At 44.4% G+C, this 17,865-nt stretch overlaps 1 protein-coding gene across 2 annotated transcripts in view; it reads left to right on the forward strand.

Moving 5' to 3' along the window:
- The window catches only part of HHAT (hedgehog acyltransferase), a 191,610-nt gene that overhangs the window by 34,139 nt on the left and 139,606 nt on the right, over positions 1-17,865 (forward strand). The window contains exons 1-6 of one of the 2 annotated variants that reach the window (XM_064709042.1): positions 9,670-9,767; positions 10,069-10,193; positions 11,958-12,025; positions 13,215-13,328; positions 13,933-14,127; positions 15,391-15,603. In XM_064709042.1, the coding sequence (XP_064565112.1) occupies positions 10,100-10,193; positions 11,958-12,025; positions 13,215-13,328; positions 13,933-14,127; positions 15,391-15,603 (684 nt within the window). In that variant the 5' untranslated portion in view covers positions 9,670-9,767; positions 10,069-10,099. Of the gene's footprint in view, positions 1-9,669; positions 9,768-10,068; positions 10,194-11,957; positions 12,026-13,214; positions 13,329-13,932; positions 14,128-15,390; positions 15,604-17,865 lie in introns of those variants that run through there. The other variant, XM_064709041.1, reaches the window with a different exon arrangement.

A 17,865-nucleotide genomic window follows, 5' to 3' on the forward strand; every position in this document is an offset into this window, starting at 1 on the left:
ATACCTAATTTAGGGGTTCTGTGATTAAAAGGACAGAAGTCTTGGCTAGTTCATGTCTGCAGTGCTTTGCAGGTTTACACCAGGGAGCATCTGAATTTGATTGTGCTAAAAACCCTTTTACAGTGTAATCAAGTGACAGTTCACATCCCAGAGAGTAACCTGCCACTCCAGCTGTACAGCTGGTTTGAGCCCTGAATATTTGGCTGTAAAATAACAATGATATTTTATAACCTTTTTTTAGAAGAGATTGAAGCATCTGAAAGCCAGGCTGGGTGTTTTAAGGTTGGGACAGAATATAGATTCTAATCTACCAGAATGTAGATTTTGCCATTAGGGTTTATTAATTATTTCCTTGGTTGATGAACTAAAATCAAATTCTGCTCTTCCAGTTCAGATTGTGTAAAAAGAAAATATTGTTTGGAACTTACTCTCCAATGGGGCTAATTATTCTTTATATTTCACCCATCACATTATAATCCTTTTAAGAGAAAAGAAAGAAGAAATGTTCTCATTAAATTCTGAAAAAGGCATTTTTTCTGACAACTTGCTCTTCCTTTGAAGAGGCTAATATCCAATGATGGAAATTTTAAAGAATAAATAAAAAAGCTTAGTACAGAACAATTTACTTAAAATTACACTGTCAAAGAGCTTTTCATAATAACTAAAAGAATTCAAAATGTTTGTGATGAAAACACTATTGAAACTGCAACCTGCTTGCTCACCTGGTGGTATTTTCATGTTCTTACTTAATGAACACGCTCTGTGTTTTGTTATTGTAAGGCTGCCTGGGAGAGCTGGGCTGGTAGCATTGACTCTTTCCTCAAAGACAGAAGTCTCAGTTGAGCAAATCAGTTCTATACAGCAATGAAATTAGAAAAAACTTGAGTATGCTCTCACGTTCTATTAATTCAAATTATTTTCTAGCCTGGAGACTAAAAGGTCCCTAGTAGCTACCATACCTTTGCTCTCTCTTTTTTTTTTTTTTTTTTTTTTTTTTTTTTTTTTTTTTTTTTTTTTTTTGCAGTAGGACCAGATATTTTGGGCATAGTGCCTGTGTATTGGTGGTGAAACTGGATGGGAATCCTCTCCTTAGTAGCTTTGTCCACACAGTTCTGGTTTCCCTGTGAGAGCAGTGTGTGTCGATATCCATGGGAGAATGGGCTGCTTGGATATATGAGAGTTACCTCTTATACAGGACAGAGCCTAACACCTAACACCTTCAAAATCAAATTGTTCTGGTACCATGCCAATTCAAACATCAACTCCCTTAGAAGGTAGACATGGCCAAATGAGGCTTGTGAGGACCATTATGAACCTGGACTTTTTCTCTCCAAGAGTAACTTGATCATTCCTGCAACCCCATCATATAAGTGTTCTTGATGAAATGTACCTCTTCGCTGCCAGGTGAAGAAATAACTTCTCCTTAGTTAAGGCCTGTCTGTCCAGATGAAGAAAAGCAGATCCATACTTAGTAGATCTATTTATATGTATGAAACACTATAATTTAGAACATCATGATGTTCCTATCTGAACACATGAAAAAAAAAGCTTCCCTCTGATAACTAGAAAAATCTTAGCTGGGAAATAATTAATCTGGAGAAGTGTAGTTTGAAGCAGGGAATAGTTATGTTCTTCACCCACCTGCCTGCCAAAGTGTTACTGAGGGGCAGAAAATGTTTCCAGAGGAGTTCATGTCCAGTTTTGGTGGTGCTGTGGTTATAGACTTATAACAATTACATGAGAACAGGTGTAAGACTAAAAGGTGATTGTACCAGTTTGGTACGGTCAAGAAGTCCATGTTATAAACAAGCTTCCTCACCCTGTGCCACAGCTCAGGGTGCTCTCCCTTAGTTGTAGCATTTCTCTATAGCTCATTCTACTCCCAGCCTTGCAGTTTGTCTCTGTGGGTACCAGGACTGGATCCACAGACAGTTGCTGTGTCCTCTGTGAGCTCTACATTCCAGCTAGTCTTATCCCTCAAAACAGGAACCATTGCTTTTCTTTTTCATTGACATTCCTTTTCACGCTGACTTACTTTTCATATCATTTTCTAATACAGCTACTATCTGGTGATGGAAAGATACCACTAAGGCTAGAAAAGTTATTGCAAGGGCATCATGGCAGGTACCACGATTGCTCACTGTACTGTTTTTTTATCCAGTCCAGCTCTGGTGATGGGGATCTTGACAGCAGAGATAAGCTGCTGTTAGGGTAGGGGTCAGAGAGCTGCAGAGCCTACAGCTCCAGGGATGCTGTCCTTTGCAAAAGGCATTGCAAGGGCATCACGGCAAGGTGCCAACATTGCTGTCTCCTCACTTCTTCATCTGGGCCACCTGTGGCAGTGAAGACTTCTGGCAAGCTGCCAATAGGGCTAGAGTTGAAGTTAGGATTTGGAGAGGAAAAGGATCTATGTCTCTGGACAGTGGGGCGAGAAACAGCATTGCAAGGGCACCACAGCAAGATGCCAACATTGCTGTCTCCTCACTTTTTAATCTGGGCCATCTATGGAGAGGGGGATCTCTGCTACAGTGCCAAGCTGTCGTTTGGGTTAGGATTGGGAGAGTAAAAGAGCCTACAGCTCCAGGCACACTGTGGCTGGAAATGGCATGCCAAGGCAATGTAGGCAGGGCCCCAGCTGTGCTGCTCCTACATCATTCTAGTCTGAACCACCCATGGTGATGTGGACCACTGTCCCAGTGATAAGACTTAGAGGTGGGGTTGAGAGAGGAAAAGAGCCTAGAGCTCCAGGGACACTTGGGCTGGGAAACTCATGCCAGCAGGATCATTGGAGGCTCACAACATTGGAGCCCCCAGACCTTTAGGACTAAGCCTGTGCAAGTGGATGGGCACATAAACCACAGGCCCAAGCTTGATTACCAGTTAGGGTGAAAAAAAAATATCTGAAAAGATGTGAAAGCAAATGGAATGGAATGAAGTAAAGAGCAGTGAAATAAACTGAAACTTAATGAAATGATACTCATTGTAATCTGCAGATTTCGCTTCGTTTCATGAAATGTTGAGATTTCACTACATGAAAGGAAATGAAATGAGAAATCATGGAATGAAAGAGAAAGAAAGGAAACAAAATATAATGAAAGGAAATGAAATTGAAAACTAGAAAATTACTTATGAAAAGGAAAATTATTGAAATGCAATAGAATGAAGGAAGAAAGGAGCTGAAACTTAATGAAATGGTAGTCATTAAAATCTTGAGATTCCATTCCCCTTCATAAAATGAAGCATTTTCATTTCATGAAAGGAAATTATACACTGAGATTTCAGTTTTCTAATATTTTCAAAAAATACATTATTTTATAAATTTTATTTCATTTTCCTGCACTTCATTTCATTCCAATCCATTCTTAATTTTGTGAAAAGAAATGAAATCTTGTGAATTCAATGATGATCAATTGGGCAAGGTTTGTTTCCTTGCACTTCATGTCATCCAATTGTCTTTTTATTGTTTTCACTTTGGTGCAGATTTTTTTTTTAAAGCATTTCAATTCATCTATTTCTTCTCCTGTCTTTTTGGTGGACTTTGTTCACTGATTTCAAGATTTCAATGAGTATAATTTGGGCAAGTTTTGGTCTTTTTACTGCATCTCATATAATTAACTCCCTTGAATTCTCGCATAAATTTGGGTAAGTTCTAAGGGATATTGTGAGGAGAAAAAAAAACAACCCACCTTTGTGTTTAATAGCTGAACACTTAGAAACTTAAACATGACGAGCTATCATTCAGACACAATTAAGGTAGCACAGTTAAACTTCACCCCTGGTATGGCCCCCACACACAAGTGGTCTCTGCATCCATGGTGAGAACAAGGATGTCAAACCTTTCTTACAACAGTCATTTCATGGGAGGAAGAATTTGTCAGTGAAGAAATCCCTTAAAAGGCTCTGAGCAGAAGCTGCAGTTGTCAGGGCTTTAGTTAAGAAAAGCAGGTAGTGTATTGATGAAGATGCCTCTGAGATGTTCAGCATGAATCCAACATTGAGCTGCTTAGTTACAATAGTGTAATAATTTACTATACTTTTTCCAAAAGCAATTTTATGAATTCCCAATGAAAAGATTGAAGATCCTTTTCCAGTCTCAGAGCATGAAGCAAGTTCTCAAAGTTATAGGGGACTCATTAAATCTGCACAGAAACAGTAACTTTGTGAATTGTAAGGCTCTCTATCTAGATAAACACTATCTACATAAATATGGCTAAAGATGAGGAGGAAAAAAATGACTGGCACTTCACAATGAGCCCATTTCAGGGCTGGGAGTCAGAGGAAAGAGCAGCCTTTAAAGATGGGACACTGTAATGCTGCCAGCCTAGTGTAATGTCCACTTTTCATTAAGCCAAGCCAAAAAAGACAAAAAGGATAAACTTGCACATTGTCTCCCTATAATCCATAACTCTGGGCTTGAGATCTCCAGATAGGGGGTTCACATTAACCTCCACTTCTTATTGGAAGTGTGTCTTCCAATAACCGAGTTAAAGTCATATTTAACTTGGTTATTGGAAGACACACTTAGCTCTCTTTGTACATACCATACCTTTCATATATTTCAATCTTCCAGTTTTAATATTGCTGGTTTGCTATGTGGAGATTTCTTGACATGGTGGTGATTTCTCCAAAATACACATAGCTTAGCCTCCTATCTGCTGCTGAAATTCTAACCTGCAAACTCTCAGTGGGTCCTGATTGTGTCCCATCATTCAGATGCTGCATGCAGGGGGCATTGATGTGTGATTTCCAGAGGGTGAATGAAAACAAGAGTCTTGAGTCAATGTGTGAGATCTCAGCCTGGGAGAGAAAGCTCTAGGGCATGCAATCCCCATTGGGACTTTATATTAAAAAATAAAACCAGTGAGAAGCCCTATGCTTTAGCCTCCTTGAGAAATCCACTGCTGGGTTGATAAATACTCATTTTGATTTCTTACCCAATGTGAAACCAACAACAATTGCAAAAAACAGTTTCCTTAAAAATCTGATATTTACTTTATTTTCCCAGCTGCAAAATGCCTCATTTTCCCACTTAATTGCCTTTTAGAACCCCACCTTGCCTTTTATCCATGGCCATGATGAGGCCCTATAAATAACTAGGCTCTCCTCAGCCCTGGTGAAGCCTCTTCTGGAGTGCTGTGCCCTGTGCTTGGTGCCTCAGACCAAGGGAGATGTGGAGCTACTGGAGTGGGTCTAGAGCAGAGCAACAAAGATCATTAAGGGACAGGAGCACCGTTTTTGAAGAAGGTCTGAAGGAACTGGGCCTGTTAGGCTTGAGAAGAGACAGCTGAGAGGAGAGCTCATCAATGTCTGTCAGTGTCTGGAGTAGGGGTGTCAAGAAGATGGACCAGGCTTTGCTCAGTGGTGCCAGGCAATAGGACAAGGACAATGTGCAGAAACTGATGCACAGGAAGTTCCACTTGAATATGAGGGAGAACTTCTTTACTGTGTGGGTGACAAAGTACTGAAAACAGATTGTCCAGAGAGGTTATGGAGTCTCCCTCACTGGAGAAATTCAAGAACTGTCTGCATGCAATCTTGTGTAATGTGCTCTGGGATGACCCTGCTTGAGGAGGGAGGTTGGACCAGATGACCCACTGTGGTGCCTTCAAACCTCACTCATTCTGTGATTATGTATAAAGAGTTTTGTAAAAGCTCACCTTGCATAAAAAGGCAAGAGTAAGGGCCTCTTTAAAAGGCCTCCTGTTACCTCTGTCCTTTTTCATTCTGGATTTCTTTTGCTTAAGTTCCTGATAACCACATCTCAACCTGCCACATAAGAAATGGAGACTTTGACCAAATGGCATTTGGTCAAACACAACTCAGGTGTTATGCCAGCTTCAGAAGTAATAGAAGTTAAAAAAGGAGACATCAACATCTACAAGGAACAGACTCTTTGCTAGTGATGCCTGACCCTCGGTTCATGGAGGCAGGGGGAAGACACACTGCACCCATTCTGGAAATGAGTAAGCACAGTGCAAACCTTCAAACAGAAGAGATGCTTCTAATTTGTATCAAGAAAACATCTCTACCATCACAAATAATCATTCTGCCTAAGGCTGATTGTTAATTTTGGCCTCAGAGAAAGCTGCTGTGTATACACAGAATAACACTGCTTTCCTCTCAAAGGGCAAATGCTTTGAAGAGGCGGCCAGGCCTGAGTAGCTGCTGAGACACAGGGCAAGAGACACATAATACCTGTTACCTCATTGCTGCTCAAATGACAAATAGGACTTTCTACTGCCATTTTCCTAGAGTTTTTGCTTACAGATTGCACTGCTGTCAGTGACTACAGGAGTAGTAGAACTTGCTTTTCATTCATGCCATCTAAAACCGTGAGGGCCGTGTCAATGCACAGGTATTTGTGCCAGTGATTTTCAGCAGCTCAGTTTACACCTACTCTTGCAAACTTGTTCACTGAGACTTGTCATATTGTATTATATAAAATAGCATGAATAAGGGTGGGGAAAAAATAATAGTCTAATGTAGAATTCCAGACAGTGAGGTCTTCCAGCTGGGGCTGCTGTCAAGTTTGTCAGTGCTCCTGCTCACTGGGCTTGGCAGTGACCCTTGTGGAAGGGTAACTCATCACCTGGTCCATGCAGGGCTCTTGAATGCCACCACATAACTAGTGATAAAGATGTCCTTTTCAGAGTAACCTGATGTAAAATCTGTGCCTTGTTGTACCCACTCCCTTTTGCAGCTGGCAGACTGCTGGTGTTATGCAGCCATCTAGAGGGCCTGGTGTCTGTGCCGGCTTCAGACAGGTGACCAGAAACCACAAAACTGCAGGAAAAACAAACTCTGCTGACCCTTAGTGGCTGTAACTCAGCTGCAGTGCTTTGGAAATGTTTTCACAAGTTCAGGACTGCTGGTTTGGTGCTGTAATGCAGTCTGTTGTCAGATTTTTTTTTGGCGGGGCTGAGGGGAAGGTACTAAGTAACTCGATGAGGACAAAAGACTGGGGGAGCACTGTCAGCAGAGAATAGCATCTGGGCATCATAGAGGAGAACATCCCTAAGCCTGAGATTTTACAGCAGTTTCACAGAGTAAATGCAATTCATATATCTAAGGGCTATCACAACTGACACCATAAACTGAAAGTGAGTCATTCTCTGGCAAAGACAGGCAGAAAGAAAAAATGGAGGAAAAGGCAAAAATCATTCAAGATTATCAGAGGCTCTGATGGACAAATACAATTATTGGAGATATTAGGAGATGCATTTCTGATTAAGATAGGGAAGACAACTCCTTGTACTGATGGGACTGATAACCGACTGGAGCAGAGTGGCTGGAAAATGGCCCAGTGGAAAAGGATCCAGGGGTGCTGGTTGAGAGCCAGTGTGTGGCCAGGTGGTCAAGAGGGCCATTGGCATCCTGGCTTGTACTAGCCATAGTGTGGCCAGCAGGACCAGGGCAGTGGTTGTCCTGTACTGGGCAATGGTGAGGCCACACCTTGAGCGCTGCGTCCAGTTCTTAGCCCCTCACAACAAGTAAGGTGTTGAGGCACTAGAGCATGTTCAGAGAAGGGCAGACTTTTGTGGAAAGTCTGGAGAATGAGTCCTGTGAGGAGCAGCACAGGGAGCTGCGGGTGTCCACCCTGGAAGGGTGATGCTCAAGGGGACTGTATCACTCTCCCCAACTGCCTGAAAGGAGGGCGCAGCCAGGGAGCTGTCAGTCTCTTCTCCCAGGCAACTCCTGACAGGAGAAGAGCACAAAACCTCAAGCTCCACCAGGGGAGATTCAGGTTGGGAAGAATTTCTTAATGAAAAGGCTAGTTAAGCATTAGAACTGGCTGCCCAGGGAGGTGGTGGAGCCACCCTCCCCAGAAGTGTTGAAGAAATGACAGGTTGTAGCACTTAGCACTGTGGTTTAATTGACATGGTGGTATTCAGCCCAAAGGTTGGACTCAATGATCTTGGAGGTTTTTTCCAACCTTAATAATTCTGTGATTCTTTGATTCTATGTCTTCACCTGGAGTATCATAGAGAAGTCTGGCTTTCAAAGATCCAGAAACAGGAATTGGAGGGTGCAACCAGGTGATCAGGGGAACAGAAATATTATTTTGCAAGAGGAACTTAAAAGATCTAGCAAGAAAATGTCCTCTGGGATATGAAGTATTTTCCCCCATTAAAATATGACACCACTGATCTCAGCAACAGAGAGGATTAAAAGTCACGTAGTGCAAGATCAGATGAGCATAGATTGCTCAAACCTTTGGGATTGGAAAGTCAGTGTGCTTTTAACTCTAGGAACAGTGAGGTTCATTAGTCATGTCTGCAGTGCCAGGAGGAGGAAGCCCTTGCTAAAATACAGGTTGATCCAGGAGGGAGTTGCCACCACCAGCATTTCCAGCCTCATGCTCTTGCTTTGGTGGCGCTGTTCAGACCTGCTGACTTATCAGATTGTGCCTGATAATGGTAAAAACAGTGTCCCAGCATAATTGTGCCTTGTATTCTGGTGAGAGTGGGCGAGAAGGCTGTGAAAGGCTGTTATGGACACCCTGTAGCAGGCTGGAGATGTGTGTGCACGTGTAGGCGTATGCACACCCCGTGGCTGTGTATGCACACCCTGTAAGCGTATTTACAACTTGTGGCTGTGTATTTACCCCTGTGGCTGTGTATTTACACCCTGAAGGTGTATGCATACCCTATAAGTATATTTACAGCCTGTGGCTGTGCAGCCCCTGTAAGTGTATTTAAACCCTGTAGCTGTGTATTTACATCCTGTAGTTATATGCACATCCTATATCTGTTTATTTACACCCCGTGGGTGTATGCACACCCTATAAGTGTATTTACAACTCGTAGCTGTGTATCTACACCCCGTAGCTGTGTATGCATACCCTGTGGGCGTGTATTTACCCCCGTAGCTGTGTATTTACACCCTATAAATGTATTTACCCCTGTAGCTGTATATTTACATCCTGTGGTTGTATGCACATCCTGTATCTGTGTATTTACACCCTGTAGCTGTCTATTTATACCCTGTAGCTGTCTATTTACACCCTGTAGGAGTATGCACACCCTTTAAGTGTATTTACCCCAGTAGCTGTGTATTTACACCCCGTAGCTGTGTATGCACACCCTGCGGGTGTATGCGCACCTCGTAGCTGTGTATTTACACCCTGTAGCTGTATGCACAACCTATAAATGTATATTTACACCCTGTGGGTATATGCACACCCTATAAGTTATTTACACGCATAGCTGTGCATTTACACCCCGTGGGTGAATGCACAGGCCGTAGCTCCGCATTTACCCCTGTAGCTGTGTATTTACAACCCGTAGCTATGTATGTACACCCTACAAGTGTATTCACACCCCATGGGTGTATTTACCCCCGTAGCTGTGAATTTACACCCTGTAGCTGTGTATGTACACCCTATAAGTGTATTCACACCCCATGGGCGTATTTACCCCCCCTAGCTGTGTATTTACCCCCGTGGCTGTGTACCTACTCCGTGTGCTGTACGCACACCCCGTACCGGCCTACGCGGGCCCTGTAGCCGTGCACACCCCGTGGCGAGCGGGCTGCAGCGCCCCCCAGCGTTCGGCCGCGGGCGCGCAGCGCCGGCAGCTCCGCCCCGCCCCGCCCCTGCCGTCCCTCCGCGGGGCGGCCCCCAGGCAGGGCCGGCCGCGGGGTCGCTCCAGTGGCGGGAGCGGCGGGCGCGGGGCCGCCCTCTCGCATGCGGGTGTGGAGCCTCCGCTCAGCCCGCCCGAGCCCGCTGCTGCCGCTCCTTCTTCTCCCGGCCGCGCAGCCCTCCTCAGGTAAGGGGCAGCGGCGTCTCCCCTCCCTTCCCGTCTGTCCCGGCTCGGTGAGAGCGGCCGGGATCCGGTGCTGGTTCTGTCCCGAGGGTCCCGTGGGCCGTGCCGAGCCCTTGGACCCGCGGCCTCTGCAGCCGGCGCGGCCGGGCATGGCTCGCCTGCCCTGCCGGTAGCTGCGGGCGGAGCGGAGCGGGGCGGCCCCTGAGCCCGGGCCCGGCAGCCGCGGTGCCGTGCCCAGCGTCCCGCTGCTCGGTGCTCGTCTGACCACCGCCAGGACACCGCTCCCGTCTCTCTCTCCCCGCAGGGAGGCGGCCGGCGGGAGCAGCTCCGTGCCGATGCTGCTGCCGGCCTGGGAGCTGTGTCTCTACGGGCTGCTGACCGTGGGCTCCCACCTCTACGCTTTCTACGAGGCGCACCAAGTATCCCGAAGTAAGTGCGCGACGTGGGCGGGCTCGCTCGGCACAGCTTCCCGCTCGTGGCTGGCCAGGCTGTTCGGTGGGAGTTCTCTTTGGTCGGTTTCTGCTTTGTTCCTGTGCGAGGAGCCCCTGTGTCCTTCCCAGCTGCCAGCCTGCTCTATGCGAGGAAGCAGTAGGCAGATGCCACCTGAGCAGAGAGCTTTGTCCCAGCGCTTTTTTGCCTTTGAGTGCCAGGTCTGCCCTCGGTAATATTGTACTCGGACGTGGCTGTCACGGAAAAGATGAGGGAGACCTCTGAAGCTCAGCTACTCAGATAGGGAAGGTTCAGGGAAATTGGTTTGATTTGTGTTGTTTTCCCTGGTTGGTCACCAGCAGCCCCTTGCAGGTGGGTCATTCAGGAGCAGCTGTGCCTTCGGATGGTAATTGCCAGGTCTGAACCTAGGGAGGCCCTAGGGCAAGTTGGTCCTCCCTGCCTGGAGCTCTCGTCCAGGACTCAGAGCAATGGTTGGGGTGTCTGGAGAGTTTTGTGGTCATCTTGTTTCCAAACACCTACCTCTGCCTTGTATAACCTCTTGGTAGCTGCTGTGGTGGCTTGGTTTGGAGCTGGGGAGCTGTGTATTGCAGAGCTAGGGTGGGATTTTAAACAAATTAAGTACAACTTGTAGATGAAAAGAAGCTGTGTTATAGCACATTGCTATTTAAATGGAAATAAAAGTTGTATTATAAAAGTATAAGAAGCTAGAGAGGCTTTGCAGAGAATATATATTGCATCTTATTAGGCTTTAATCAACAAAGTTCTACATTAATGACTCTACCTGGCTTTGAAAGCCCTCAAGGGAAGAACAGAAGTGCCAGAAAGGTATTTGCAGAGTGGAAGAAGTTCTGTTGTCAGAACCCAAGAAATTCCTCTGGCTGCCCTGGAGAACTTGAGCTCCTGCCCTGGGGGCTCAGAGACCTTGGCATAGAGCCCAAGACCCCTGTGCCTTTGATTTAGCCTTTAGAAAAACAATTACCAACCTTACATGAAGAATTACAAGCCACGAAAGTTTAAGCAGAATGATAGTGAATTTATCACAGCGTGAAAAATAGATTTTTGGGGTTTTTAGAATGGGGGCTCAGGGGGCAAGATGGAAAAATCTGGGCATGTCCAGCCTTTCTCCTTCCTCCTCTTGGCCTCTATCTTCTGGGTGATGTTGGCACTTTTAGATTGGTTTAGAGTAGAAGCTCACTGTCTAACATAGGTGATGGGTATTTGAAAGTAATTGTAAATATTGTACATGTAGTTTTTAGTATTTGTAACTGGATACAGAGCTGTTCACCCATGGTCCTGCACCCAGCAAGTCTTCTGCAGAAGTGGCAAAATGTGGTGGCAGCAGGCTCTAGAGGCAGCTTCTCTGAGCAGCTTTTCCCTGTTTTGGCTGTGCTGGCCACTCTTGGGTGTGTGTCCCCCTTCTGCTCTAGTGGGAAACACTGTGCAGTTCTGGAAAATGGTGGGTGAGGATTAGTGCAGGTCTTGTGTGCTAAAAGGTGGGTTGCTGCTACTGTCCCAGTTGCCAGGGGGAATCAAAACACTGGTTCTGGGAAACTGCTGTGCCATTTCTATGGGCCCCCCACCTAGTGAGCAGTGATGTGGAGAACTTGCCCTTCCCTGGATATGGGTGTCCTCACTGCTGGAGACCACGTGGGAAGGTGTTGCTCTTGAGCAGCAAAGAACCCATCCCTGACTCTTCCTGCTCTGGCTGCTGTGTCCTTATCAAAGGTTTGCTCTTCCCTGCAGAGTATGAAGCTGCAATGGACAGAAGGTTTGGGCTGGACCCAGGGACTCTCTTTCGGGGGCTAAAAAAGGTAGGAGGGGTGACAGTGTCTTGCTTTGTGGGAATAATCACGTCTCCATGCCCTTTGCTCATCCAAGCTTCTGATTTAGCTTTAGAAGTTTATAGTAACATGCAGAATTGGATATATATGTAGTTAATTTTAGTGTGATGTTTCTGATGGGGAGGAGAGACTGGCTGGGTGTGTCTGGATCTAAGAATCATAACCAAAGTTCTGTTCCTTTTCTTGATCTCTGGCTTAAGTGTTTATCCTTTGCTACGGATCTTGATAACCCTATATTTTAGTGTTTGGCCTTAAAACTCTGATCAACCTTGACACTTCCTGCAGCCTTCTCCCCTTTTTTCTTGTTACTGGGTGATTTGGATAATGGTTGATGTCAATTAACATGTTTTTCTCTTGGCTGGCCTGTAGTACAGCATAGAGGAGAACAGATTTTAAGGTGTAAAGTCTTAAAGAAACAGAGTTGGTATTAAAAAAACCCAGAACTAAAACAGTAAGGAAACTGGCAGTCCTCTACCCCAAACTAAAAAACGCATGCCTACCCCCCTTGCTTGCATTTCTTCAAAAGTTTGTGAGGTCAAAAGCAAATAATCCAACTAATCTTAAGGATTGCTTACACAAAAGCAGGAATGCATGTCTGTTTAAGTGTTTTGGTGTTTAGGCCTCCCATCACTGCTGGTAATGGACCTTTGATATGTGCTTTTTAGAAAGCTTTAAGGCAGTTGAGATGAACTTTTAGTAAGGCTCTGTATTGGACGTGGGGCTACTGGCTGATCCCTCTTACCTAATTTAGATAAAAATCTGAATTTTTATCAGCTGACCTAACTCCATCTAATTGCAACTAGACTTTGCTGAAATGGGGAGTTAATCTTTTCTTCCAGCAAAGTACCTTTCTACTGAAGTTCTTGGTATTCCAAGGCAGAGCAGAGTTGCTCTGAATCCCTCAGGAGAGCTGAAGTTGCTCAGTTTCAGCACCAGTGTGGGGCTGAGGAGGCACTACACCATGTAAAGCTCTGTTTCCTTGAACTGCCCCATTGGAAGTGAAAATGATGCCGAGTTCACTGCTGCAAGTGAGCCAACCAGGTTGCTGCAGTGGTGTTCCTGCAATGTGGGAGTTCTGTTGGGTACCACACAGCAATTTTATTGTGGAGGTATTCCTTTGGCCAGATACGCATAGTGACCAGTTCCCTTTGTTCCACAGGACCCCATGGACTTTGAGTGGAGCTACTGGGTTGAATGGGGAAGGGAACGCATTCTTTGGCTTCTGGCTGGTCACCTGCTGGTATCACAGATCTCCAGGCTCTTGGTGGAGAAGGTATGTAGGGCTTTTCTTCACAGTGGGGGTTTCTGATGGGTTTGTTTACTGTGGATGTGGGAAGCTTTGCAGTGAGGCCGCTGACAGTAGTAAAGCTCATCCTGTGGTATGAATTGTGTGGGGGGATTGGTTGCCTTAATGTTTGGAGACTTCAGCCTCCAACCTCTAAAAGCCTCTGCCTTGTAAGCCATTAAACAGCATTGTTTGATTTGTACACATAAGAGGGGTGCAGCTGTTCCTTTATGATGGAAGTATGTAAAGTGATGGCTGCTTGGGTTTTGGCATGACTGCTAAATGATTGTATGATTATGGGAAATTATCTGTGTGTGGTGTCACACCTGCTAGTCTGAGGAAGGAAAGGAAGAAATTATGCTCTCCCTCAAATTAGGGAGGCTGGTTTTCATGTGATGCTACGACAGAAATACTTTCCCTTTCACTTTTAGGGTTACAGTTGGATTTCTGTGGTTTTTTCATGTGTGTTCCTCACCTTGTTGACTATATTTGTGTTCACTGCAGAACCTGTGTAGGCAGCACAGGTATTGAGTACTTTTGTTCTTTAGAAATAATTAAACTAAAAGATTGTTAACTTTTCTTTTTCTGACAGTATAAACCATGGTGCTTGATGGCTTATGGAATGGCTGCCTGCTGGTTGTTACTGGGAATCAAAGGCTTTGCTGTCATTTTGTTACATGCAGCTATTTCCTTTGCTGTGGCTCAGTTTCAGCTGTCACTCCTGTCATGGTTGTGCTCCCTTGTCCTCCTGGCCACTTTACGCATACCAGCTGTGGAAGAAACCAAGGTAATGTGAGAAGGACTAATTAAACATCAAATTAATTATGGTGATGGCTGTCTATAGTGGCGTCTATCTCTATGGCAGCCTACTGTGCCTTCAGTTGATATAAGCAGGGATTGCTTTGAGGAATCCTTAGCAGTAGCACTGCAGTGACTCCTGCTGGAGCTTCTCCAGTTAAAGTCACATTTCTCTATCTTGGTGGCCAGTGCATTGGAATAAAAGTGTGTCCATTAACGTGTAAGTGGTATTCAGTAGAGCTGGAGTATAATAATACTTCACTAGTGCTTTATTAAACACATTTCACTGGAACTCTGGTCATGCCAATTTAAGGTGCTGGGTTTTGGGTTTGTATCCAGGAGTTACTCAGTTAAGCTTGCCTGTACTTATTGGTGCCTGTGACTTCTGCTGGGAGGGAGACTTTATCCTACAGTTTGAGCTGTACCAAATGAGTTACTTGCATCAATTAGCTGTAAGCAAGCTCAGTTTTACTCCTTGTCTAGTGGCTTTTTCTGGGTAGTACAGATATGGAAAAACTGTTAACCAGTTATGAGGAAGTGTCCTGTTGTATTTTATTGGACTAATGGGAAAACCAGGACATTTTTATAAGGGTTGTTGCCCTGATGTTCAGGGAGAGGGGGAGTGAGTGTGTAGAATCTCTTTGTGGTGTCATCAGTTTTGTGATTTGCTCTGCTGAGGAGAGGGCCAGTGCAATACAAATTGTCAGTCAGCCAAGCTACATTTGCTGATGCTTCCAAGTTTTTTGCCATGATTGGATTGTTGCTGGCCAATGTGTGATACCAAGTGTCAAAGAATCAATAAATGCTCAGTAGTAACATTTTTCCAGCCTGAAGTTTTCTCAGGAATGACTGATTCTCCTTATATCCAGCTTAAGCCCTAGTAGTCCCTTGGCTTTTTGGTTTGAATATTGTAGTACTGGACTAAATCTGAGGTAGATAATGTTTCATTTTTGTGAGAAGAGCTCTCCTGCTGTCCTGCTTCACAGCCTGATGTGTTTCTAAAACGAAGCTGTTGTCTCTTTATGCTGGCTGCAGTAGCTGTGGAGCACCTTTCTCCACCAAAAGCCAGTGCTTGTTGTTCGTGTGTTTATTGCTGTTCACTTTAGGTTCTCATTCCTGCTGCTATTGGCTTTAGTTTCTTCCTGCTGCTGCTGCTGACCCCAAAAGCTGAGATCTGAGTAGACATTGCTGTCTTGCCATAGAGAAAACACAGCATTGCCCCATCATGACCTGGCTTTGTTTTGTTTTGCAGAGAAGGTGGTACGACACTGAAAACGAGTATTATCTGCTGCTCTTCACGGTGTCTGTCCGCTGCCTGTTCTGCACCAGCTTCAGCCTGGAGTACTGCTGGCATGCACCCAGCCAGAAGTCATCCCACTCCTTCCCCTGGATGCTGGCTTATGTGTTTTACTATCCTACGTTCCACAATGGACCCCTCGTCAATTTTGATGAATTCAGTAAACAGGTAACAGTGGTTGTTGTTTGGATGTCTAAAGCTGTCTTCCACATAATTATAAAATCAAGAAATAATACTATAGGAATGTTACAATTTTGAGTAATCATGAGAACTTTTGTAATGTCCTGTATATCAGCTTTTAACACAAGCCTGTCTCCCCAAGTTCTTCTGCCTCACATGATGCTCTTGTCTGACATGAGATTCATACCTCCAACCAGGGAGCCAGTGACATGCTTTGTTACATTTGGAGAGTGTTCATAATTTTAGCATGCAGCTTCTGGACTGGTTTTTTGTTTTCTTCTTCATCAAGTGAAATAAAACTAATGTTTTCAGCATAAGCTTGCTATTAACTCTGAAATGGATTTCAGAGCCACAGAAAGCTGATAGATTGTGTTGGGAGTTCCTGAAAACTCCAATTTCTCCTCACATTGATGTGAAAACAGCTGATGACTTACTAGGAGCACTTTGCTTCAACTGAGCAGCTTGTTTAAAATATAAGACTCACAAACTGTACTGAATGCTTTTCTTAGTCCATTGCAGGCTTCTGTTCAAGCCTGCTTTTTACATGATGGGAGAAGTCCATGTTTTCATCCTTTATTGCTTTCCATATTTTCTTCCATACTTGAGTAAGAAGTGGCATCACAACCTGTTATGTCTATAGTTAAAATTATTGTGTCAAAGTAGATTAGTGAGCATTTCAAACCATAAAACTGCTTTTTCAGTTTATGCATAGAAGCCTAGGGATTGCTTGCATCTGTTTACATTTGGGAATTTTCTGTTGAAGCCAAAGGAAATACTGGGCTTTATGAAAGTGAAACTAGATTCCAGTGGATCCTTGAGTGAAAAGTCCTATGCTCATTTGTTTTCACTTGCTTTGGAAGATGCAAGGTGGAATGTTGTTACCTTGGGCTGGATATTGTGGGAACAGTCCACATAGACTTGCATAGAAACTGAGGTAGTATTTTTTTACTAATTTTTGTTTTGTAGCTTCTGAAGTGTGTTAAATTCCAACTAAATCCTTGTACACCAGGAGAGGGACAGTTGTACTTTCTTTCCAAGGATGGTTTCAGAAGACCTGTGAGATTCCAAGCTGAAAACAGCTTGGGGATAGCTGATAGGAAAAACTGGGAGAGCCTTGCTTTGAAATTTAGCTCACCTGATATGGCTCAGCAAAGAACTATGCAAAGAGCACATGTATTCTTGGTGTAAGAAGAAAAAGAAAGATTGAGAATAATATGTCTGTATTTGCAGAAGGTTCTCCTTAAATATGTACAGATGTGTGTAGTTAAAGCCATGAAGAAGATGGAACAAGCTGAACAAGCCTAATGTGTTTGCTGAAGGTTATTGTCAGAGCTCTTACCTGAGCAGAGGGTATTATTACCTTGGCAGATGAGATCAGAAAAGGGTTTCCAAGGATGCAGTGCCCAGCAGTTGATTAAAAATGCACAATACAAAGAGAATCTTTATTGATGCTCTGGTAAGAGACCATTCTCAAACCCTTTAATTGCAGCTGAGACTGGGATGAGGGTTCCTGCTGAGCACAGTGGAAAGCAGAAATTCTGGAGCTGGAGACAATGGACTGGTGTATGACCCAGAGAGTGTAATAGCAATTCTGGCAATTGGCATCCACTGCCACTTTGTCACTGGCCTTGTGGAATTGCTGGGTTGAAGTAAGGCATAGCAGCCCTAGACATGGGTTTGAAGGGCTGTTGTGCAAATCCCTGTGATGAAATGGTAGTGTCCAAGCTTTCACATTGTCAAAGAGCCCTCCAAATGAGTGTGCATGTTAACTGTGCTGTGCTTGGGACTGAGGGCCTGTGCAGATGAGTTGGTTGCTTCTCTTGTATGTGCATTTTTGTGGCCAGTTAGAGACTGGAGAAGGAAATGGTGCACACAATAATGGATGTGAAACACATGACTGAATTTTTAGGCAATCCTATGTTTCTGGTTTTTGATTCTATTCTCTCTTATTGTGGAAAGGTGGTGCAATAATAATATGCCCATGTGTTTACTGCAGTTTGCAGTCTAAGAGTTTGGAGCCTCTTGAGAAGACTGTCAACTACAAGCTTTGCCTTATTGAATATTTAGCTTGCACTTCCATTTTCTCAGCACATTCTGTAGATCTTGCTGACTTTGGCAATGCTATGGGAGGAAAATTAAGAACTGTCCTCAAGTCATTGATTCTCTGCAGTTGGTTGAAGCTGGAGGTATTTTAAGAGTAAGCAGCATTGTTCCTGTTTGGTAGGGCTGCTGCTTGGAAAATCTTCTTCC

Source organism: Zonotrichia leucophrys, chromosome 3 (assembly GCF_028769735.1).
Source record: "Zonotrichia leucophrys gambelii isolate GWCS_2022_RI chromosome 3, RI_Zleu_2.0, whole genome shotgun sequence".
Classification (NCBI taxonomy): Eukaryota; Metazoa; Chordata; class Aves; order Passeriformes; family Passerellidae; genus Zonotrichia; species Zonotrichia leucophrys.